The 25,976-nt window shown below is 45.3% G+C and overlaps 2 protein-coding genes across 2 annotated transcripts in view; one reads left to right on the top strand and one right to left on the bottom strand.

Moving 5' to 3' along the window:
- Positions 1-17,057, bottom strand: part of INSYN2B (inhibitory synaptic factor family member 2B) — a 106,910-nt gene extending 89,853 nt beyond the window's left edge. The window contains exon 1 of the mRNA XM_037798799.1: positions 17,021-17,057. The gene's annotated coding sequence lies outside the window, so the exon portion shown is untranslated. The remainder of the gene's footprint in view (positions 1-17,020) is intronic.
- The window catches only part of DOCK2 (dedicator of cytokinesis 2), a 431,071-nt gene that overhangs the window by 322,871 nt on the left and 82,224 nt on the right, over positions 1-25,976 (top strand). Inside the window, exons 28-29 of the mRNA XM_037798794.1 lie at positions 18,754-18,852; positions 21,327-21,421. Coding sequence (XP_037654722.1) covers positions 18,754-18,852; positions 21,327-21,421 — 194 coding nt within the window. The remainder of the gene's footprint in view (positions 1-18,753; positions 18,853-21,326; positions 21,422-25,976) is intronic.

Here is a 25,976-nt window from a genome sequence, read left to right as displayed (position 1 = left end):
CTATCAATCCCTGAATGAATTGCCTTTGGTGCCTTTATTGAGGATGGATATGAAACAGGTTTGGAGGCATTTGTTGTTTTGGAAAAACTCTGATTAAGGTAAGGTCCACCCTATTTAAGTCCTCTCTAAGTATATCCTTATAGAAAGAAAAATAAAGTGATCCCTAATGAAAGGTGTGCATGGCTTCCATGTCAAAAACTTAAAACTGTGTACAGTAGTATATTTCTCTCTCTGTCCCCCTCTCTCCCTCCCCCTCTCCACCTCTCCCTCCCTTACCCCCCCTTCTTCCCTCCCTGCCTCCCTCTCTCCCTCTTTCTTTCTCTCTTTGGCCTTGGCTGCCAGAGAACTCAGAGCCAGGTCCTCGGATATTAACATCTGCTCAGCAGAGGTGCCTGAAAGTTGCCACTTCTGCTTCTTCTAGTACATGAATTCACTTCAGGCCATTGATCGTATGTCTTGTGTTTGAATCTGTCATTCACCTCACGTCTTTTGGGAAGTGTGTGTGCTCGAATCTCATATACTCAAGATAAAATAGAATAAAAGGGGAAATTTATTGTTTGGAAAATAACATGGTGCTAGAATAGGTTTTCCAGATGGATTGGCGGTTTCCCGTCAATGGCGATACCTAATAATGGAGACTGTGATTGGACCCAGCATTCTTGAGGTCATCATGTCATTATTCACCTCTGCTGGTCTTGTGCAAAAATCAAACTTGTGTAACTGTCATCGGAAACCCCAGTACGTTACAGTAGTGAGTGATGACGATGAGATCCAGTGGAGGTGGACCTGTTTGCAATTTCATGAGTATAGCTAAATCCAGCCATACGTCCTATACTATCCTAAGAAGAAGGGAAGCAGACAGGGAGCCCCTCAAGGGCAGAGATGGATGGTCTTCATCCCTGGTTCCTCAGCATCTAGCACAAAAGCTATGAGAGTTTTGGTGTCTGCAAAGGTTTGTTGAATTAAATTAAGATGAATTGAATATAATTGAGGTAGCTCAAACTGCACTTGAACAGAATTAAATTGAATTGCCTAGTCTTGCCTTGCATCAGGGGACTGTCTCACCTTTGCTAGCTAATCAACTCTAACAACAGAGCAAGAGTAAGCATAGCATGTTGAGCATCATGTTTAAGATTTATATTGTGTTCATTCAAAAAATATTTATTGTGCACCTGTTATCTTCAGGCACTGTGTTAGGTGGTGGGAAGACAATGGTGGCATAAGCAGACACTTTCCCTCCCCTGGAGACACTCAGTCTAGGGAAAGAGACAGGAACTAAACACATCAACACACAAATAAATATCTAATTGAGAATTGCCTCAGGAACTGAGAAGAGCAGAAGTGGCTCTTTGGGGCTGTCTTCCTGGTCCCAGCCCCTGTTCTGGGATTATCCATCAGGTGCCCCTGGAACATCTGTATCAGGAAACATCCTGCCCTTCACAGAAGTGCCTCTCTAAAAGAGTCCAGGTGTCGTGGGTATGAATTTATGTCTGTGAACTGTGGTGAGACGGAAGATGACAGATCCTGCATTTCCTCTAAATCAAATTAAACCCAAGCAATCCTGACCTGACTCAGCTGGCATTGACAGGAACTCAATCTCAGCGTTTTATTAGGCCTTCCCTCCTCTGCTCCCAGTCCCCCAAGACCCCTTGGGCTGAAGCCCACACCAGTCACTACAGATGTGGTCAGTGCATAATCAGGCAGGCCCCTGAGGGCAGAGGCGTGCCAAGGACGGGAGTTACTACCTCTCTTCTACTCGGAACCTCAACTTACAACCCCCCTTCAACCTACAACTCCCCTTGAGGGTCTCTTTACAATGTTTCTCTGCCTGAACTTGTCTCCTGCTCTCTACCAGCAGTGTTTGCCCCTCTCTCTTCCCTCTAGCCTAAACTGCTCACTGGAGATAGTTTGCTCCAAAGTTCCCTAAAGCAGTGGCTCTCCCTGGAAGGCTCCTTAAAACTTAAGATGACTGCTGGGCCCCCTCCCAAGAATTTCTGGTTCATTAGGTCAGGAGTGAGATCAGAGAACGTGCGTCTCAAACAAGCCCGGCTGGCTGAGGGACCACACTTTGAGGACTACCGCTCCAACGGGCGGCAACAAAATTCCCAGCTACTTCCATGGAAATGGCAAGTATAGGGGTGGAAGGCGGGGAGGGAGATTGCAGGATGATCGATTGAAGCACAAATGAATATTTCAATCAATTATCCTGCCATCCACCACCTCACTTTTAATGATTAAATTATATTGACTAAAACATGATTTAGATGCCAATTTTTTGGAATTCATCAGTTGGGTGAGAAAGTCCCAGGGGAATTACATTCTATCTTTTATCCCTGATCATCGCAGGCCTGCCCTTGTATACTACTCCTTCTTAGCCTGAAGCCCAGGACTCCCGGTTTGAGATCCCCTCCCAGGTCTCACACACATCACATGATTTTCAGAAAGTTGAGCCTCGCCCACCCCCAAGCTCAGACAGTGATTTCTCTTTCTCTGGCCTGGGCTTGTCATTGAGAGGCCTGGCGCCATCTGCAGAATGTATTTGCAAGTAAAATTTTCAAGTGGCAGGAGACAGGCTGGGAAGAGGGGCAGCCAGACCCAGTGAACTGTGTCAGACAAGCAGCCAGTGGGAGTGCAGCCCTCTGGCCAGCTCTGCTGCTGGGAAATACAGACCAGCGTCCCTGCCTGCCAGGCCTCCTGCTGCCTCTCCCCATAGAACCTGACAGAGATGAACTCAAAATTGTTGAGCCGGAGCATGCCCCTACCCCACCCCCAGTGCTTCATCTTGCAGTGGCAGTACTGCAGAGTGCTCCTGAGTGTTCACCTTCCCACGCTCTAGACTCGGGCTCGGTTGCCCTGTCTTCACATCTTGTCTGTGCCATCTACTAGTTGAGTAGTTTTGGACAAGCTACTTTTACTCTCTGAGGCATTGTCCTCATTTGTAAAAGGCAGCTAGTAATGGTATCTACCTTCTGGGTTCTGAAAATTCAAAGAGATAATGCATGTAAGTCACTTAACTCTTAGCTGGCACATAGTAGGTGTGCAATAAAGGTGCTCCTTCACCATTTGTTGTTATTACCCTGTTCTGGATACTGGCATTCATGTCTTAGTTTTCCTCCTAGACCATGAGCTCCTTGAGAGCAGGAACTGTGTCTGATTCCCTTTTGCATCCATTCATTCAATCACCAAACATTTCTGAAGCCCTAGTATGTGCCAGCAGCTATGCTAGGGGCCAGCGTTGGCCCTGCACATAGTAAGCAACTGTTGATTGATGGTTAGTGAATGAAAGGAGATGACTGAGGAGAGGCTTACAAGAGGTACTGTTTATTAAATACCTAGTGTGTGCTAGGGCAGTGTTTCACAAACTTTAATGGACATCCTGACCACTCAGGGATCTTGTGAGCATATAGATTGTCCATCAGTTGGGACCTCAAAGACTCAAAGGAGGTCTAGAGGGTCTCAGGGAAGTATCAGCAGGCATCACAAGGACCAAGGTTTCTTTTACAATATCCCCCCACCCCATCTTGACACAGTAGCATGCAACAGATCACACTATGAAGTTGTAAGGCCTTTAAAATTCCAAAATGAAATATATGATCCCATTATAGTAGGAGCATAATTGGTGGCTTCATTCATTTATTTTATTAATCATAACATAATGTCAGTTTTGTTAGATGCTTCATTACAAAGATATAGTGGGCTGCAAATGTGTACAACTAGCCTTTTTTTTTTCAGCTAGAATGACTCAGATTTAAAGAGTCCCTGAATCTTAGCTGCTTCTGTTGTAGCTTTACCATATAGCTCATTGATAATTTCGCCACACAACATGCCCATACTTTTAATTGTAACCGTGTACTGAGCATTACTTGTGAGCATACCGCATTATCCACTTAAGGAATGTAATCACATTTACTCTGTATGTCATCCCCATGAAGTCAGCCTGATGTACAGAGGCCTACACAGCTAATAATTGGGGCAGCTGAGAAACAAACTCAGCTGCAGTGACTCTAGATCACTATAGGCAGAGCAGAAGGGGTTAGCACCAAACCCTTACTTTATAGGTGAGTGCCAGAGAGAGAAAGCAACCTGCCCTGCGCCACACAGGCAGCAAGTGGCAAGACTGTAGTTGAGCTCAGTGTCTCCTAACTCTGAGTCCAGTGTTTTTGCCTGCTACATCTACAGGAAATGTGGCAAGAAATGATGGCCCCTACTTCAAAATGCGCTCCCCTTAACATTCAGGAGCAAGCCATTACACTGTGCAGAATTTGCTTCCCATGATAGGCCAGACTTCAGTTCAATTTCCTGAAGGAGACCCATCTGATTAGAAGAGAGCTCTTCACCAATCCCTGCATCCTCTCAACTCAGCCGCAAATTAAGACACGCCATTTAGGTACCTTCCCAATCTGTCCCTGACTTACTCTTTTATCTAAGCTCATCTATGCCCTCATCTAGCAAGTATTTGTGGAGTACGCTCTATGGGCCAGGCACTTTACTTGGTGCTGAGAACAAAAAGATAATAAGAGAGCTGGGTCCTGACCCACTCTCTGCCTTCACAGTCCTGTGGCGGAGGTAGACACATAAGGAGAGAGCTCCCCAAAACTGATCAGTTCCATCAGAGTGATGAATATAGGAGCATGACGATCAGAGTAGGGGACCCCCCCAACCTGGCTAGGGATGGGTGAATCCCATAAGCCTTCCTGGAGAAAGCGATTTTCAAATATGAGACCTCAAGATCAGGAGAGGTTAGTCAGGCAAATTGTTTAAAAGTGTGTGGGTGTGCATGTTTGTGCGCTGTGGGTTGTGTGTATGTGCATATGTGGGTTTGTGTATATATGCATGTGTGCACACACATGTGCATGGGTTTCTGGGTGTGTATGTTTGAGGGTATGCCTGTGCATGCATGCGTGGGTGTGGGGGTGCGTACACTTTGTGTGTATACCTGTGGTATGTGTGCCCATGTGCTCACGTCCTGGTGGGCCGAGTCTGGTGGGGGGTGGGGGCAGTGCTGATGTGCTTCAGGTAAAGGGAACAGCATGTGGACAGGCTGTCAGAGGCATCAGGAGTACAATTTGGATGTGTGGGTTGGAGGGAGAAGTAGGACAAGTGCTGTGTGGCCTGAAGGAGGGTAGGACGACTGGGAGAAATGAGGCTGCAAAGGGAGATGCAGTCAGATCGTGCAGGGATTTGTACTCTGCTAAGAGGGCTGGGTTTCACCCTGAGTAAGTAGGAGCCACTGAAGGTTTTAAATAGGAGCTGAGACATCATCTCGTTTCCATTTTAGAAAGATCACACTCTGACTGCAACACGGAGAATAAATTAGGGAGGCCGACCACTTAGGGGGGCTGTTGCAGTACTCCAGGCAGCGAGGCCGGCAGCTTCAATCAGGGCAGTGAGGGTGGGAGGAGAGAAATGGGCAGACTCAAAACAAATTCAAGATAAATTTCTCAGTTGCCAGGGTTTGGTGATCTGTTGAATGTGGGAGGAGAGAGAGCAGTGGAATCAAGGACAGTGGCCAGATGATTGTCTTGAGCAAGTGGGTGGGGGTGAGGAGGAGGCAGGAAGAGGTCGAGTGGCCCAAGAGGGAGGGGAGGGTGTTGGTGTAGTTAGGGTGAGCTGCCTTGGGGGGACGATGGAAATGCCCAGCAGGCAATTGCATGTACCGGTCTGAAGCTCCTGGGAGAGAAAAACTACCGGAATTCTCTTTATTTATCAGAAAAACCCCCAAAGCTGTCAACACTTGGCAATCTTATGAGAAATGACCGTAAGAATGATGACTTCACTGCAATCATGGACCACTTGCTCTAGCTAGTAGTATGGCTCAGGGTTATCAGCAAAGGAGAAGAGGCCATGTGGGTACTGGGAGAGCGAAAAGGACCTTTTCCTTTAAAATGACAGCCAATGAGACAATCCTCCCAGCCTCTTGGATGACTGTTTGCTCACTCCCTCATTCTCACTCACTCAGGAAACCTTTTCTGGACACTTTCTATGTGCTAGGCATTGAAGATACAGGATAAGGAAAAAGATCCCTGCCCTTGTATATCTCCAAGACTAGGGCGGGACATGGACACAGGAACAAATTATAAGCAGAAGGAGAGTTGGATGTCAATGTTCAGGAGACCCAGATGTTCTTGGACTTGTTCTTAAGGTCACCCCAAGGATCTACCCAGTTGATGCCATGTCAATGGTGATAATGTTGATAAGTACCATAAAAGGAGGAAGAATCAGGTGTTATTGGAGCACAGGTGCTGCCTGGCACAGAAGAGAATGGAGGAATCAGGGAAAGTTTCATGGAGGAAGAAATGAGGCATGCATGGGTCTTTCAAAATGAACTGGACTTCAGTGCTGTGTAAAAGAGGGCATCCTTGGCTTGTGCAAATTCCAAGGGAGGGAAGAGAAGTTTAGAGGAGAAGGCACATAGGTGGGGGGGCATAAGCAGGATTATTCATATGTTGGACAGCTCTGATATCCATTTTGGGGAGGCATATGGGCACGAGGAAGCAGTAGGGAAGAGGTCAGAAGTGCAAATTGCCAAGGGGCCGGGCAGGTAGCATAAATGAGACAAGAGCTATGTAGGGTGACCAACCATGCTGGTTTGCCTGGGAATGTGGGGTTTCCTGGGACGCGGGACTTGCAGTGCTAAAACCAGAAAAGTCCCAAGCAAACTGGGTCGAGTGAACCAGGCCAGGCCTTGGCCACCTACAAAGTGCATGCTCCATGTCCAGAGGCAGCTCCCCCTGGCTCCAGTTCAGGGCTGCCCTGTGAGAATGCAGGCTGGCATAGCTCAGTCCTCCACTTGTCCAGAAGAAGCTGAATATCTAGAACTTTATGCAAAATCTCCAGGGTTTTTAAATGCTGACAGCAAACTCAGATGTTTTTTGAAAAAACATCGTGCAGGCCAAAGCATTTCTGCTTCGTGAGGCCTGTGGGCTGCCAGTTTGAAGATCTCTGGGCAAAGTGACACAAGGAAAGCCTCCCACATTCCACTCTGCTTCTGCCCTGAGGCCTGTAAGTACGTGTTCATCTGATTTTCATTACACTGAGTGACTTCAGTGATCAATCGTTTGGTTTTTAATTTGATGTTCCTAACCAGATTCAGATGCTGGGCACAGAATGTAATAGATCAAAGCTGGGAAGAATCGTGGTAATAGAGATGCCCATTCAATTTTTTTTTGAAAATGAAATTAGTGCTCAATGGCTTGTTCCTCTCCAAACCTGGAAACCTGTGTGGTGAGGGAGATAAAGAATAAGTATCACAAATATCAGCCTTAGTTATTAGCTGAGCTCCATTTATTCCAGGCATCATGGCAATCCTCTTGCTGAGATAGGTCTAGGAAAGAATGGTCATTTTGTTTGTGGGGAATGTGGAAGCCTGGGGGTCACCATTTGGAAGTGGTAGAGGATGATATGATAGCATTAACACTGTGGTCAGAACAGCTGGATCCTTGTCCCAGTTTCCCTACTTTCCCAGGCTGTGTGATCATGGGGAAACCACCTAACCTCTCTGGCCTGTGGCTTTATGGAGGCTTCCTTCAAGGAGGCTGGCTTGCAGGATGGTCCCTAAAGACTCCCATCCCCATCAGCTCTCTCATTCTCAGCTTTAGCTTTGATTAGACCTTTTGCTGGAATTTCTCCAGGCCTGCCAGGGTGAAAAAGAGTCAGCGGGGATTTTAAGGAGCAAATCTGTCCAGACAACTATGACAACCTTTATTCTTTTCTAGGCAGAATTAGTAGATATGGGGCTGTAGTGAGTTGATCTGATACCTGGGAGCCACCAGGCCAGTCTCTGTATGACATTTCTTATTGTGCCACTTGATTTTTCTTTAATTGAGCTTGGATCTTAACATAGGGATAGACACTGGTGCAAGAAGAAAGCTTCAAAGACAGGGGCTCTGTGGCCAGGTGGCCTTCCCCTACAAGAGAGGAGAGGGTGGGGCTGACGGGGGAGGACCCCCTGCATGCCAAGTTGCAGGGTCACCTTTATTAATGATGACGGGCAAGAAGGAGTCCACAGGCAGCTAATGCAGACTGCAGAGGATGGTAATTGGAAGGTGTTGCTACCATTCCAAAGGCAAGGAAACGGGACTAAATGGGAAGTTGAAAGGGGATAAGTGAGCAGAGGGAGAGAAAGAGAAAAAATGGAGTATGATGTCACTTGGAATATTGCAAACCAATAAATCAAAGAGGTATCATTCCCAGAGCAGAGAGAACGCTGCCAGAGAAGGAGCCAGGCTGCCGGGGAGCTGAGGGCTGACAGGAAACGCAAGATGGGCAGGCAGTGCAGTGTCCTAAGCCAGGGGATCAGCTGGCCACATGAGCCCAGGAAAGGTCTTCCACTCCCCTTCACCCTTCTCCCCAAGCCATCTTTTTGCATGAGTGACATCAGAAGGAATATTCTACCCAAAAAGGGTTTATGGGAGCTCATTAATGTGAACCCTTGGAGTCAGCTTTTCAAACAGTTATCTCTGAGTTCAGCACCATAGGATTTTTTTCATCATTGGGATCAGCTTCATAAAACCCAGAGCATGATGATTCTGCCAGTTTTTACTGTTAATAGATGAAATAGTGCTCCCTTTATAGAAAAGAAGTGCAAGGACCTTGGGTAGCTTTTTTTAGTTCTCAGGACCTTGTCAGTAGAGCTAGCCTAAAGGTAGCACAGTAGGCAGGGGCCACATAGCATTCTGTCACCTACAGATTGAGGCTGTCCGCCTGGCATTCAAGGCCCTGCCACAGTCTGCCCCTCCAACTATCTTTCATGATCTTCCTCTGCACACATCTGCCGTACAAAAAACACCTTGCTTGTTTCCACTTCTTCCTCATCGCATTCCAACATATCAAAGTGGGACAGCAATCTCTCAGCATACCTATTGTTGCCCCCACTCCCTTGCATGGAACAGACATCACCAATCGATCGCCACACTCTTTCCTGCTGAGCTAGAACTTGGCTTTAGAATCATTTCTGACACAGCCCTCCAGGCAGTTACCACCAAGCAATCAAAGTTGACTTATAAAATGAAATATATTTTTTGCTATAGGTCTAAGATATTCTTTCCCATTTGTAGCCTAATCTCTCTAAATCTTGTACTTCAAATATTACACACTCTGTGAAATTTTCCCTGAACATCTCTACCCACAAAGGCCATTCCCACCTCTTTAAAGCCTAGAGCAAATTTTATCTATAGCCATCATTTTGCACTTATCATTCATCATTGTAAAGCATCATTTTCTCTATAGATCAGGGCTTCTCAACTTCAGCACTAGTGACATTTGGGATTAGAACTCTCTTTGTTGTGGGGCATATCCCCGACATTTTAAGATGTTTGCCAGCATCCCTAGCCTCTATCCAAAAGATACCAGTAGCAACTCCCCTCTCCCACTTATGACAACCAAAAATGTCTCCAGACATTGTCAAATGCCCTCTGGGGGGCGGAAATTGCCCCCAGTTGAGAACCACTTCAATAGATCAGATGGATGGATGGACATATGGATAGACAGATAGATAGATAGATATAGACAGATACATAGATGAGTAATCTCCCCATTAGTCTGAGAATCCTTGTGGGTGTGGACTGTGATTCCACCTGGCATAACTCTTTACAAATGATAGGTGCTGAATGAATATTTTCAAATTGATTTATTAATTGGGAGTGAGTGGTAAGGAACTGTCTGGGAAGGGAGAAAAAAAATCTTCCCTAATGGGAATTATGTGTTATTGCTTTGGATTAAGTACTGCAGAGTTGAACAATGCAAAGAGCTTGCAAATGGGGCCACCTCCACACAACACCCCCCCCAACCATCTCCATAAGCTGTCATCAGATCCTGACACCTGAGTGTGCCATGGATTTGCAGATCATTTGCAGCAATGACAGCTAGACCTATGTTGGGGAGGTAGAGGGATGTGCTAGAAGAGGCCTGGCTAATAAGTTAGGCTTGAAATTTAAAACAAGATTCGGAGACCTTCTTCATTCTTCTTTTCTCCTTGCTAAGGAAACACAAGGTTTAAACTCTGAAGAAATCCTTTTATGCCATTATCCCCAAAACTTTTGCCTGGCTGCCTGGTTATCTGTGAACACAGTGGCTGCCTGCCCCTCCATTCCCTTAAACATGGAGGCTGTGTAAAGGGAAAAAAGAGCAAGAAGAAACTGTGTAAATCTCCATCTGCAACGCAGCTCCCCAGGTCTACAGAGAGGTTTAAATCATTCTCCACAAGTCAACCAAAAGCTAATAACTCTAGGCTTCCCCGACTCATGACAAACTGTTCCCGGTGAACCAGAGAGGGGGCCGAGGCTGAGCTTTGCAGGAAATGCTTTTTGAGGACCCATGTTATGCCTTCCCATAGCATCCTCACAGTCATCCTGTAGCATCAGCATTATTATCCCTGTTAAGAGATGAGAAAACTGAGGCTCAAAGGGGTAAAGCAACTTGTCCGGAGTTCCAGAGCATGTTGAAGAGAGCTGGGAATGGGTCCTAGGACTTGGGATGCCTGCCCTATGCCTTCCGTCAAAGCTGCTTCTATGGAAAACCAGATATATTTCCTAGCATGTGGCATTGGTGTCCCACACGGAACCCTTCCTAGCCTCAAAGCCCCAAGTGATGCAGAAAATTAAGGGGGTGTCCTCAGCTGAGCCTAAAATAATGGGAGATTCATAAGCCATGAAGTGGTTCTGTCTATAAAGCTGTGTGTCTACCCTTATCAATCTATCTGCTTATATCATCCAGCTAGCTAGCTTCATCCATCCATCCATCCATCTGTCCATCCATCTGTCCATCTGTCGGTTCATCTGTCCATCCATCCACCATCTCCATATAGGCACAAGAGATGTCTAGAATTATGTTTCAGGGAGGAGGTGAATATCACACATTTTTCTTTTCCTTTCTTCATTGTACCAAGATATTGCTTAATTTTCATTGTGATAGGATTCTATTACTTTTATAAAACAATAAAATCTTTATTTTTTCCTAAAGAAAACCAAAAGCGCTATGGAGTCAGGCTCTCTAGGCAAGTTATATCACCTCCCAGCTCTTTGGTTTCTTCATCTGTAAAGTACAAATGGTATTACCAATATCTATTTCTGAATGTTGTGAGGATAAACAAGAGAAAGCATATGCAGTGTTTGGCCCATGGTGAAGGTTCAGTAACTGCTGGCTGTTATCAACACTTCAGCATCATTTTTAGCCAGGTGTCTGACACAATAAATGTCCAACTAAGATTAGCTCTGTTGCTTCCAGTTCTTTATTTCCCTTGCCACAACCTGATTAAAAGTCCCTACAGATGGAGAAAGAGAGGGCTTAGCACAACGCCTGACACATACTTAGTCCTTTAAATGGTAGATAACATCTAGCACACACTACCTCCTGCCTGAGACCTAATATCCTCTGGGATCCCTTTTCTCATTGAAGGTTGACCTTGGTGTCGTTTTAACCTGATTGCAAATGTTTGTGGGAGAAGGTGAAGGTCTGCTTAGGATACCCATCGAGAGCTCCGCGCTCTAGCAGCAATGCTCTTGGTTTTGATTTTTCACAAAGAGGTGTGAGCTGAGGACACCACCACACTGTCTAGGACACAAAGCAGACATTTCTGTACAGCCTTTTCTGGAACGCTCAGTGTGAAGGTTGGAAGACCGTCATGAGTGTATGCCGAGAATAAATCCTTGTTTCTGAAACTGTTCTTTTCACAATCACACCTGTGAACCTTCCCGCCCACATCTCCATGGGCATAATTAGAAACATTTAGAAAAATGATCTTCTGTTCAGCTAAACACTGGGGTGTCCTGACTGGTAGCCCCTTTCCTGGCAAGTGGGCTTCTCAGGTCCTACAGGCTTGAATGGTTTACTGAGAGACGGGAGCTATCTGGAGCATCCTCCTGTTCATTCAGCTGCCAAGGACAGGGGAGCCCAGCCCACAGAACTCGCAGATGACAGGAATCAATGTAAAACTAGCGTGCACATCCACTCCTGTCGAAGGAGGGCCAGAGCCTGCTATAACGTAATCAGTTAGTGAGAAACTCTTTCTGAGAAGTGATGACACCGCCAGGAATGAGCAAGAGTCAACACTGAGAACGTAATTTGCACTTTTCATGGACCCATCACCCTGAGAACAACTCCAGTGTTAGTGTCTTAGAGATGGGCTTCTGTGGTGAGACACGGGAACTGCTTCTTTGAAGAAGGAGTTCCTGAAACACAGAAGCATCCAGATTGAGCTTCTTAAAACCAAATCAATGGCTTCCCTGTGCACTTAGACAAAAATCCAAACCCTTGCCCATGACCCCCAAGGGCCCACAGGATCTGGCCCCTACCTGTCTCTCTGAGTAGAGAGTACTCTCCAGCCATGCCAGCCTTCTGTTAGCTTCTCTAACCCTCCAAGCACATTCCCTTTTCAGGCTCTTTGCATCTACTGTTAATGTGTCTCAGATTGCTGTTCTGCCAGATTTTTGCATGACCAGCTCTCAATATTCAGGCCTCTGCTCACATTTCATCTCTTCAAAGAGGCCACCTCTGTCTACCTTATCAAAAATAGCTCCCTTCCCACTCCAACTGTATTCCATTGCTTTGTGGTATTTTGTTAGCAGCACAGATCACTGTCTAAAATTATCTTACTAATGTTTTCACGTATTTATAATGTGTTCCCCTTGTCCTTGCCCCTCCACCCAACTGGGATATAAATGCTTTAAGAGCAAAGCTGCTGTGAATCTTGTTCATGGCTGTATCCCCAGGACCTAGTACCATGCCTGGAAAATGCCAGCTGCTCAAGAAAAATGAATGTGTGAATGAATTTTCTCCCTCTGCGTTGATGAAATATAATTTTATAATGAGTATACTCATAGATAGAACAAGAAACTCTGTCATTCCTCACCTCTCCTAAGGCAAAGATAATCAACACATGACCTAATTTTTCAGAGTTTGTAGGGCTTCCTATGACATTCTTTTAGCTTGTGATCAAAACCATAAATTCAGTCACTCATCTAATGAATATTTATCAAGTCCATACTATGAGCAGATTCTGTTCTAGATTTTGGCACTACAGCAATGAATAAATGGGGCCGACAGTGATTTTGGCAATTCAGTGATGAATAAATAGGAGTCTTGTGGGTTTTTTTTAAAAAGAATTCAGGTTTTGGACTCAGAAAGACCCAGGTTTTAATTCCTACCACAACACATACTAAATGTCTGACGTAGGCAAGCTGCTTGATCTCCATGGGTCTCACTTCCCTCAGCTGTAAACTGGGGATGTTTTAAGACCCCTTGATGTTTTAAGACGGTTTGGTGAGATGATGAATGTAGGGTACTTGGCACAAGGAATAAATGAACGGATGCTGCTTGCCTTCCACTGCCCCTGGTGATTAAAAATCATGCCCTTTGGAAGATCTGATGTGACTTCACAATATCGAACCATGCATGCAGGCTCCCATCAGGATCAGAGGGTGGTAGTTTAAAAGGAAGAGTGTGTGACAAAGTCAGCCTTCTCTTCTGGCCTGATTCAAAGCAGCCATGTTACCCCTCCCTTTCTGCTCCTTGTCAGTCAGTCCAGCTCTCTGAAGAGAGACTGTGCCTGCGGTTCTGGCTCTAATTTTTACTTGGGAGCTGATCATCACTGGTGCCCATGGTGCCAGGCAGTGGTGCACACAGCTACCTCCACGAGAATTGCCGTGTTGGACTGATGGAGCCTGTCAGAGGCATCCGAGAATACACAACATCCAAGTGGCGTCTTTCTGTTTTCCCGTGAGGTTGTGCCTTAGACATGAAGCAGACTTAATGCCCACCCCCCTCCGGATCTTTGTCCATCAGGAAGTTTTTCCTTGAAGGACAGTGACTCGGTTTACTCTTTATCACGTGGCAGGATCCCTTGGGGAACCAGAGAATGTCACTTCACACAAAGACAGACACCTCCTAAAGCCAAACAGCTGGGAGACTATGTTTTCCACGAAGAGAGTTGTATTTCATGCTTTTGAACGATTCAGGCAACTTTGTCACTTTTCCTACCTGCCAGCCATTGTCCTTGAATAAAAGAAATCCCCTAGCACACTGTGCTCCAAGAGGCACACGCTCGATTTACAGAAGAGCTGCCTTTGGGCATGTTTGGTACCCAAAGGCATGTTCAAGGTCAAAGGGCACTTGGCTGTTTTCCCAGAGCTGTGACTGGGGGACTTGCCATATCCTCAGACGAGGGGAGGCAGAGCCATCATTCCCTCTGTCTCTGTCAGGAATCTAACCTCGCTAATCCTCAGAATTTCTGTGGATCCCAAGTGAGCTTCAACGTACCAAGAATAACACCTGATCTCTATTGAAGGCTTTGTATGTTCTAAGTGCTTTTCCCAAATTGATTAATTTAACCATCACCAACCCTATGAAGTGGGGAATATTTTTATTCCTGTTTACAGATAAGGAAAATGAGGCACAAGACACTGCCCAAGGGCATGGAACTAGTGAGAGGTAGGGCTGGGATTTGGACTCAGGCTCTCTGGCTCCTGGGTCCCCACTCCCTCTCTACATGCTGACAGAACTGGATATAAGCTCTTGGGAGCATGATCTTATCTGTTTTCCTCTCTGCTATACCCCTGGCACCCACCACAGAACCCAAAACTTGGTAGTTGCTAAGACAGAATGCACACTTTGTTCTCCCCACCAAAGATTGCACCAAATTACAACTCTGAACTGCTTGCCAAAGCTCTGAGATAAATGGCTTTAGAGTCCCTGTTTTTCCTGACACCCTAGCCTCCCACCTCCACTCCTGGATTCACCACGCAGACAGCACTGATTCCATCCAAGAATAAAGTCTGTTATGTAATCACATGTCATACATGAGGGTAAATGGAGAAGCAACTCGAAAGGGCATTTGGCCACTCTTAGTTTCCAAAGGAAATAGGTGGCTGATTGATAGAACTTTTCATCTCCCTGTGAGCCTCCCTCAGCATGCAAAACTTTCCTTTATCCTCTTTCCTTGGCGTTCTCTATATTTTATTTTATTTTATTTTGATCATGCACGTTATTTGAAGTTACTATAGCAACGTGTCACCAGCTGGTATCGCATAGTAATGTTGGCATTTAGGGAGCAAGCTCCGGAAGTTGGCTGCTTCCCTCCCTCTGCAGTCCCATCACTCCCACTAATCTCAGGTGAGTGGGGGACCCATTGGCAGCAGCCATGCTCCTCTCCCTTATTTTGTTTGTTCTCCAGGGCAAGGCAAACTGACAGCCTCTTTCCTGGTCCACTCGTATGCCAAAACTATGTGGAATTGTGGTTGCCGTCATCATCATCTTCATTATTTTATGCAGAGGAGTGGAAAGATTTTTGGAGGGCTATTCTCCTGCTTGTAATCACCTAGTGTCCCAGCTAATTAATTCTGATCATACAGCATTGGGTTTCTCTTTTTCTCTTTTGCCCTTGCACAGTTTACAGACCCTTATTGTTTTCCTTTGGAGCTTCAGCTCCCTCCCAGGTGTGCAAGACCTCCCTATATACAGCCAGGCTGAATTAATTAAGAGGATTGTCGCGGATCGCTGAAGAGGGTTCTATGTGGCAAATAAGCCCTGCCACTCACGGTGTTAAGTAGCCCCTCATCGGCCAAGTGCCTCCGATGATTGCACTTATTTTTACATGTTTGACCTAGTTTCAAATTCTGCCTCTTCACGCTGCGATTCATTAGCTACATTTTAAACCACCCTGAACAGAGCCCAGGTGACTGCCTGGTTTGTGCCAGCATCTTGGATACAGTTACTCTCTGGAACTTGATATGCAGGTCCCCCTGGTATTCTGTTCTAAGAAGCAATTTCCCATCCAGGCACCCGGCATTGCTGCTTGGGTATGGATGAGTGGCTGCCTCTTGCCTTGGTAGTAAATATATGATGATTGCAAATTTTTTGCTAGGGATGGGAAGAGGGGGATCCTCCCTAGCCTGAACTTCAGGGGATCCCTTCACCCCTCTGTTTCTCATGCGATATTCAGGCTTTTCCATATTGCTGACAGGGTTTGGAGTTTGAGCCTCTACACTCTAAAGTTTGAGCAATGTCGATGTTAGGTGTGTCTGACTTGCTTGGACAAATGCAAGTCTGCTCATCACCCCCACCCGCAATTCCTGTATCTCTTTCTAAAAATGTAAAACACAGTGGATGTGGCAGTAAGGTCTCAAACTTATAAAGGGGAAGGGGCAGGAGGCAAAGAGGTGGATTGCCATATCGAGGATACTGCTGAAAAAGGGATAAAGGTGAAGAAACAAAATGTTATTCCTTCATTGTATCATTGTGTCGCCCCCACCCAATTTAAATGATAGGAGCTTTTTCTGAATAGGAGTCTGCTGCTGGCGTCTCACTCCATTTGATGGATCAGTCAGTCACATCGGTGTGATTTCTGACAGATTCAATACCAAAGTGGGCTAGACACGTAGTAGGGAAAAAAAATTATGCTTCTAATCATAAGTAAAACACTGTCATTTTTCATTAACAGCCAAATGCAGGTAACTTGTCCAAACTTCAGTCACATTGCACTACAAATCGTACTAAAAGGCACCCAGCTGGGTTTTTCTATGTGGTAGTTACAACAGAGAAATTAACAAGCCAGTAAAAAGTAATTTTGATTGAGCTGTGACTTATATCATGCTGACCAGCTCCTTATGAAAAGATAATGGTTTCTTTCGTAAAATGGTCACTCTCTCTAAATGGGGGGCTAGAAACCCCCTATATTTCTTTTTAAATGAAGCTTGGAAATTCGCTGAACAAGCCTTGAGATAACGCACCCTTTTCAAGGTAATACCAGGCAACTTGAGCTCTGAGGTTTTTTGCTTTTTTTTTTATCCTTTAAAATTCAAATCAAGCAATTGGAAATAACAAGCATTCCATATCTGTGCATTTGGGGCAGCCTGCAGTTCTGACAATGGTAGATTTTCCACCACACACCAACACGCACACACATACACACACAAGCTCACAATCCCAGTACTAAAGCTTTAAAAGTAAACTGTTGTCAAAGAGACGATAGCATTTTCTCCTAGAGGATCATCGATCACAAAAAATAAAACCTACACAAATCTCTTACCTTGAAGCAGTGGAATTACCTAGTAGAGGATGTTCCCCTTTCCGTGCAAAACAAGCCAGACTTTGACCAGCAGCAGAATTACTCCAAAGGAAGGAATAACAAGTCCTTTATATTGTAAATTTCACTGTTTATATGCAAGAAGTGTAGTGGGTCTGCTCACGTAGGAATAAATAAAAAGCCGAACAAACTGCACAGCCGCTACCATGTGAGAAGGAAAGACCTCTAGTGGCCACAGACAGAATTCTTTAAGAAAGAGAGAAGAGATGGAGTCAAGGAAACGTGCGTGTGTACACACACACACACATACACACACACCAGTAAGATTTCTCCTTTCTTGCATTCATTCTGGCCAGAAGTATACACAACAATAAGTATCATTTCTTGGTTTAAGCGGGAACTTAAGTCAGCAGTGATGGTGTGTTCTGCCTGGTTTGAAAGGGTTTTAGATTTTTACAAACTCACCACCACCCCCTGGGGGCCTGAGCAGAAGAGAGGATTTTCCTCCCAGGATTGCAAAGGAGGCTAAGCCCAGTGTAGAGGCAGCAGATCCCCATCAACAAAGAGCCATTGGCTGTTGCTCCCGAGGTCCCGGCTCTCCGCCCTAGGCCAGCTTGGCGTGTTCCCCAAACCTCCGTGGTGTGCGGTGGGCTGGTCCCTGGGTGTGCGGCCTGCGCAGTCACCCGGGCCCCATGCTTAGGAGGGCCCCATGCTCTGCTGTCACCGTTGTGAAATTCTGAATCATTTTTAAAAAGGGCCCTGCATTTTCATTTTGCACTTGAGTGCCGCAAATTACATAGCCGGTTCTGCTGACGGGGAGGGCAAACTATCCCTCATTTCCTAATTTAAAGGAGCTTGGAAGCCAATGAGAACCCATATTTGGGGGAGCCACTTTTTGGAATGTGCACTCAAGGGACATTCAAGTACCCACATGGCTTCTTGTGCAGTAAGGCAGAAGGGGCTTCCCAAGGCCACCAAGACTGTTCGTCCCCCATTGTAAATAAACTGCAAACCTGCAGTCTTGGAGAATGCAAAATGTGGTTTTTTTTTTTTTTCCATATTAATTATACTTTTTTAACAGGACACATAGTAGGTGCTCAGTAAATATTCTTTGGCTGAATGAACCCTATAGAGACATTTCCTCATAGAAAAGTTTTCACATGCCAATCTGGCAAGGGGCAAGGGGAAGAGGTGGCTTTTTCTACCTACCTGGGATGGTTGGAGCATGTTCCAGCTTGAAGTCCAGGAAACAGAGAGGATGAATCTCAGGGTCCTCTGTCCACTGTTTCCCAGAGTATTGGTTTCCACGGGTTACCTTAAAAAATTACCACAAATTTGGTCCACTGGAAACAACAGAAATTTATTCTCACTGTACTGGAGTCTAGAAGTCGAAATCAAGTTGCTGGCAGGACCACACTCCCTCTGAAAGCTCCAGGGAATGTTCCTTCCATGCCTCTTCACTCCAATGTCTGCAGCTATCACCACATGGCCTTCCTTTCTGTGTTTCCTCTGTGTTTCTGTGTCCAAATTTCCCTTTTCTTATGAGGACACCAGCCCCTGGATCTAGGGCCCACCATAATCCAGTGCCACCTCCTCTTAACTTGATTGTCTCTGCAAAGACCCTGTTTCCAAGTAAGGCCAGATCCATGGGTACCAGGTGTTAGGAATTGAATGTATCATTTTGGGAAAGACAATTCAACCTGGTCCGAATGATGTCTGTCCTTTCTTTTTTGCAGAGTCACTTTGTGGCCTGTATGACCGCCATCTTACACCAGATGGGCGACCAGCACTATTCCTTCTACATCGAGACCTTCCAGAACAGCTCTGAACTTGTGGTGAGTCTACAGGGTGCTGGGGGGCAGCATGGGGGAGGCATGGTGTGCTCTTGGTTCTCAAGGGGTGGGGGTTAATCTCTTCCCACAAGACCTTGAGTATGTGTGTTTCTGAGTTTACCAACATGTAAGCCTGATTCCTTGCTTCTCATTCCCATATCTTGTTTCTGGAACATGTCTCTAGTCCAAGTCAGAGACAAGCTCTGGATGTCTAGAACAGAGTCTAGATAAGCCACAACAAGAATTCACTGATGATTGATGGGCGTCTAGGGACTTGAGAGCATAAGTATTGAGGTCACATGGTCCTGGGTTTGAACTCAGGATTTGCACCAGCTAGTTGTGACCTTGGGCAAGTACACATCTCTTGAACCTCAGTTTCCCCATCCATAAAGTGGGGATAATATCATTTATGTCACAGGTTGTTAAGGGGTTAAAAGGGAGCATAATGCCTGCCACACAGTAAAATGCCCAGTAAAAGGTTTATTTTAATAAGAAATGCTTAGGGGAAGTTGGCCTCTGAACCCTCTGTGTCTCCTGATACTCAAGCCTTGTTTTCTCAGGGACCGTCTGCCTGTGGCCTGCGGATTCTTACTGCTGCTGCAGATGATTTCATCAAGGTCAAGCCCAGCCCAGGCTGTCTGTGGGGTGTTACAGAGTACCCTTTGCCCTCTGCACCACCAGCCAGCCTGGCTCTTGCTTTTGTCATTATTCCCTTACTACTGCCAAGTTCAGGAGTCCTGCCGTCAGAGCTTACTCTTAACTCTCCTTGGCAGGACCAAGGATGCCAGAGTTGGACCAACCTCAGAGAGTGCCCCATGAAAAGGGATTCTTAGGAAGCCAACATCCAACTTCATCCGTTTAGCAGTGAGACAGTCTCCCCATTGGGTTAGGACTGGCAAGAAATTGAGCTTTTTCCTAGAGATTAAAAAAAAAAAAAAAAAAAAGAAGGCTAAATAACCCAGGTTCCTCCCATCCATGAAATTCTCTATGTCTTGGGGCATGAGAATAGAAAGACCAGATTCCCAATTTGGGATCCTTTATGGAAGGAAAAGTAGGGGGGACAGTAGGAAAGGGAGTTCTTATTTATTAAACACATTCATTTTCTTATATAATACAACAGTATGACTGTGACATAGATGTTAGGAGTCACATCTGCTCAAGGCAATATGGCTAGTATGTGGCAGAACTAGGATTTGAACCTCTGCTCTAACCCTTCCACCATGCGACATCTTCTCATTCAGAAGCCAGAGGCCTTTTCCATTCCCGTAGCAGGGACATGTGCCCGGGACATTATCCACACTTCCCCAGGTGACATCAAGGGTTAGTTGTAACACTCACCATCACCAAGCACTTACAGGGGATCAGATTCTGTGCTGAGTATCATACAGACAGTGTCCTTTCAATTCCCCCAATAACCCTATGAGATAGATTTTATCCCTATTCTGCTGACTTGGGAACTGGGACTTGAAGCATTGAGATAATTTTCCCTGGTAGCAACGATTGCTGGAAAAGAACCAATCCCATTTCCAGAATTCTGCAATTTAGCTTAAAGCACTGATTTTCAAATTATGTTCCTCCCAACTTCACTATCTTCTTCCATAAACACACGCACACACACAAACACATTTTAACCAGAGCCATTCTACTTTTATCTATTTTATGTATTCAGTTCCAAGTCAGATTTCCTTTTAACACAGGATTCTGCTGTTAAAATGATTTGAAAACCACTGGCTTAAAGAAAGAACTCTGAACAGGTTCCCTCTGGCTTTTAAATTTTAACTAAAGAATACAAGTGGTTTGACTACATTTCCTCCAGCCCAGGAGGGTCCCAGGGCTAGTAGTGCTAGTCTTTGCTGTCTGTGCTTGCCTTGGTATTTGTGTTCTCCAAGGTTGGAGAAAAAGTTTCGCCCACCGCAAAATCTGATGTGAGGTACTGAGGTCCTCTTTGAAACTCTTCAATGTAGAGGAGAATCCCTGGAGTTGCATTTCCTCTAATCTGCCCATGTGTGTGTTTCTGATGTACGAATTAGCTGTATTTACAGTACTGCTAATTAGGTGTTCATTTTAATAATAGTTTGTTTGCTCAATGACCTGAGCTGCTTTCTTATAGTGTTGGTTATTTCCTTCTCAAATACATATTCGTGAAGATTATTTTGAAATTGTCACATCGATGAACACATTTGTTTCTTTACTCCCAAAGACAGAATTAATAGGACTTTATTTTAAGAGCAATTTCACGTTCCATATTCATGTTCCATTTATATTTGTGAAACAGTCTCCCAGCCACCAAGTTTAGCTTCCACTTAAAATACACTGCTATTGGTTTTATTGGATTTACTTAATGAAAGGCTGTGCCCTTTCCTTGTATCCCTTCCCCTACCCCCAAAATGATAGAGAAAAAAGTGAGAGCCAACAAGATCTGGGCAGTCAGTCCCTACACCACAAGATGATAGACGTATTCTGCTTTACTGTTTCAGGACTTCTTGATGGAGACGTTCATCATGTTCAAGGACCTCATTGGGAAGAATGTGTATCCTGGGGACTGGATGGCCATGAGTATGGTTCAAAACAGGTGAGCTGCCACCCTCTTCCAAACAGCCACTTTGCACTGCCCTGACTCCATCTCACAAAAGCCAGGCGTTATCTGGCAAAGACCGAAATCTCCCTAGAGGGTGGAAAACAGGGAGAAGTTGAAGCAGTGATGTCAGGAATCTCCTCAATGACAGGGGAAGGGAGAAGACAATAAACATGTGTATATTAATAATTTTATCATCAGATGCAGTCAGAGAATTTGTGCCTCATGCATGCCAGAGAGCTGACTCCAGTCCCAGGCGGCCTCCATCCCTGCCCTTTCTGACCTCTGAAAAGCTGCTCTTGCAATACCTGGATGCCTCAGGGCCCAGCCATGTAACTATATAGACACACCTGCCCACAGTACTCTTGGGACCAGCCTTAGGGAAAGGCAAAGGGGAGGAGAGGTTTGTCAAGGCAGAAAGGAGTATCAGTCTGTGCCTCTCTGCTCATGGTGAGAGGAGAAAAATCAGCCCAGCATCAAAACATCAGAGAGCGTTCTCAACTTGGGCTGGCCTTGCCCAGATTGTGCCCACTCATACTGCACAGGCTGGGATGCTGGTTCTTACCATGATCAAAGTGCTGGTGGGAATTAGGCCCAGGCCACGTCAGGGTCTGAGGCAAGCCCCTCCTAGCCCTTATGTCAGGGCCAGCCTCATGGGGCAGGTGTTCCAGGCAGCCGCACAGGGCCATGCCCTTCAGAAGGGCCTATACTGGGTTTAATGCTCAGCTGTTGCCATCTTGAAATGCTTAATAATTTTTGAAACAGGAGACCTTGCATTTGCATTTAGCGGTGAACAAAATTATTTGTGTAGCTGGTTGTACCTGATGTCAATGTTCAGTCTCTAGGATGGTGGAAGTAGCCGCCTCCTAAACTGCATGTGGGTCTCTTCACTGTTTGCTCCCTCCTCTGTTTTCATACATTCCCCATTACAGCATTCACCCCACTGTACTATAATTACCTGTTCATATAACTGTTCTTACCACTAGAGAATGAGCTTCTTGAGGGCAAGCACTATGTCCGCTTTTTATCTCAGCGTTTCCAGTTCCTAACACAGAACCTGACATTCAGAAATGCACATAGTGAATGCCGTTTATCCATTTTGGGTATTTAATGATCGGGACTTTTAAAGAAATATAATTCAAACTTGCCTAGGCAAAAAAGAGAATTTATTGGCTCAGATAACTGAAACAGCCCAGAGCAATGACTTCAGGTATGGCTGTATCCAGGAACTCAAACATAAGTATTGTAAGGATTGCCTCCTGGGGAAGTGGCAAGGGGGAGTAATTCTCCAGAGGGCAATCTTGGAGTAGTTACCAGAAAGAGGAATGGGCAGGCAAATGCACAGACAGATGTCTGCCACCAATACGAGGGTGGGATGGTCTCTGAGAGACTGGAGCCCTGAGCCAGCCCAGCTTGCCCTTGTCAGCTGCTGACACAGTCCCTCTGGAGGAAACATGTGCTCGTCCGTGGGGGTGCTTTGCAGGAATGTGCCTCCTCAAATCCCAGCTAGTTACAGACTCTAGTCTTCTTGGTATAGGCCCCTAGAGATGACACAACGATACTGTTTCTTTATACAATCATATTAGAATATAATTTTCTAAGTAGAATTCTCCCCTAAATAGAAACATTTGTATCTCTTAAGGATCTACACAGGACTTAAGTCTCCACATTAAAAATATAAAAGGTTAGATTTGTAGGAACATAGCCTGGGCTTCAGACTCCTTGGTTCTGCCACTTTCCCCATCCTCTTTTCTAAAACCTCAGTTTCTTGTAGAATAAGGATAATGATGGGCTCCATTTCATGGGATTTTGTGTGTGTGTGAGGTTGACATGAATTAGTCCTTAGCACAGTGCCTGGAACCTAGGAAGAAATCAATAAATGTGGCCTTAATCATCAACTCAGTGAATCCAACAAACAGCCTGGCGCTACAAAAGCATGTGCCTAACGTCAACCAGAAAAGATTCCTGTTTTTCTGCTTGGAGGCACTTAGCTTAGTTTTTAGAATTTCCTTCATCTTCAGGCCATAACCATCCCTTACATTTATGGAGCCCTTGGAATTTTCTCACTCTTTTTGCATTTGGGGTGATACTATAACAGCCAACATTTATTAAGTGCCTAGATCTGTCACTGTTGTAAATGTTCATTTTATCCTCACAACAACCTCACAATGTAGAATTCTTATAATCATCATTTTGTATATGTGGAAACTGAGGCACAGAATGGGTAACTAACTCACTCAGTGTTGGCATTTAATCAGGGCCCGAGCCCTTAACCTCTACTGCTTCACCCTGTAAAGTAGTGAGGCTTATATTGTTAACTGCATTTCACAGATGAGGCCCTCAGAGGTGAAATGACTTGCCCAAGGTCACACAGCCAGTTAGTGGAAGATTTCAACATCATCTGAGCAAACATAACATGTACCATGACAACCCAGACCTGTATCCCCAACACCACCATTTTCTTTTCTCCAAAAATATGCACTCCAAGCTCGACTAATTCATGTGATGCTGTTGGTTACTTTATACATTGCAACTTTCCTTTCTTCCATCCTTCCTTTTTTCCTTCCTCCTTCCTACCTTCCTTCCTTCCTTTCCTCTCTCCTTCACTCCTCTTTCTTTTTTCCCTTCTTTCTTTTATTCTCTTTATCATTATTTATATGTTATTGTGATTTATCTGTATTTATATTTCTCTGTTATCCCTTATGATGTTTGATTCTTGTGTTATTTACTTGTTTGGAGAAGGGGTGGAGTTTTCCAGATTTGACTGTCTCCCCAGCTGCGTTCTGTTTGTGTATGCAGACACAGTGGCATGTCTACTGCAAGAAATGCTTCCTGTTAGAGCATTTTTCATTTTGGTAATATACAGCATTCAATAAGATCTGATTTACATGATGTGGCTAATTTTTAAATGATCAAGCTCTTTACAATGTTGGAAATTAACAAATTGTGCCTAGGATCTCATATCTTTTTTTTTTCCTATTCCTCAATCTTACCAGATTTTGAGGGGGCTTGGGAACTTATACACTTCCCTAAAGCCTCTCTAAATGCAGTCAACCAACAGATATTTACTGAGTGCCCCAGGCATCCTGGGCTCTGGGGAGGGGGCAGGCCCCTTTAAGCCATGGTCCCAGAAGACAGGAGGCTGAGTGTCTAGCAGGGGAGATGGCAAATACCCCTCAGAAAGATGTCCAAGTGCTGCACTCAGAGCCCAAAGGCAGCCCAGAGATGTGAGGAGGTAGACTGCCTCGTTTCAAATCCTGCCCCCACCAATTACTGGTTGTGTGACCTCAGCCAGGTTACATCACCACTGTAGACTCAGTTTTCCTCACCACAAAATGAGGTGAATCGGAGTACCTCCCACAAAGCGTTATTGTGGGAACTAAAACAAAATAATATGTATAAGCTATCTAGAACAGTGATTGGCATAAAGCAGGCCCTCCATACATGTTAGCTATTATTTTCATTTTTACATTCCTGTGGTCTGGGTATATCCAAACTATTGCACCAAAGAGACAAACCTGGGCTGGGTATTGTCTACCTTCATCAGTGCTGTAGTTTAAGTTCTAGTATTGCTTTGGATCCATAGCAGCCACCCAATAGGGTCATATAACACTTAGTGCAGGAAATTGAGTAGGGCCATGCTCAGCCATTCATACGGTGGTTCCGCCAGTGTGCTGACAAGTGCTGGCAAATTGACACCCAATCTGCCTTAATTTGTACGACTACTCCTTTTTGTGGGCTCCACCTCCCCCAATCCACACTGCCCTAATCCACACCCAATTCAGGTTCTGGAAGCCTGATGCATCCCTGCCGGGAATCCTAAATTATACAGGAAGTGTCAGGGGGTACCTGGGAGGGCACACCCCTGAAAACGAACTGGAATCTGCTGATTCCCCTCTCAGGGGTTGGAACATTTTGCATATTGTAAGGAAAGTGGCTTAAAGGCTCTAGAAGAATGGATTTCTCAGTGCTCAAGGGGAGGGAGAAGAGCTCCCTCCTCCTGGCCAGCCCTTTTATTCCCATCTTCAAGGTGTGACTCGTGGAATCAACTATATCCCATGACCCACAGAGGAAAGGGAACAGAATTCAGAGACGGCTTCTGCTTCCCTTGGAGATTCTCACCTGAAAGGGCATGTGCTGCTCCTGTTTCCTCTCTCTTTCACATCATACAGCCTGTGGACATGGGTTGGCGCTGCATTGTCATGTCAGATTGGAGCATTGTCAGCCTTGGACCCACTTGCTGCAGAGCTAAGAGGTGGCCAGGCTGTTAATGATAATTGTAACAACTGACATTTATAAAGGACTTCCATGCCCTGAGGCCTGGGCTGCGTGCTTCACGTGCAAGGTCTCATCGAACCTTGGCCCACAGCTCATTTTTCAAATGGGGAAACTGAGATTCACAGAGATCGGGCAACCAGCCGAAGGTCACAGCAGTGACGAGGGGCAAGTGGGAATTTGACCGACAACTTGCTCCGGCACCTGCGGATGTCTGTGTGGTTTCTCCTTCCTCATGGGATCATCTACTTGTGGCTTCTGCTCTCTTTGTGTTTTC

This window comes from Choloepus didactylus, chromosome 11, assembly GCF_015220235.1.
Source record: "Choloepus didactylus isolate mChoDid1 chromosome 11, mChoDid1.pri, whole genome shotgun sequence".
Taxonomy (NCBI): domain Eukaryota; kingdom Metazoa; phylum Chordata; class Mammalia; order Pilosa; family Megalonychidae; genus Choloepus; species Choloepus didactylus.
Note: the sequence above shows the minus strand (reverse complement) of the source record. Positions and strands in the feature narration are given on the sequence as shown.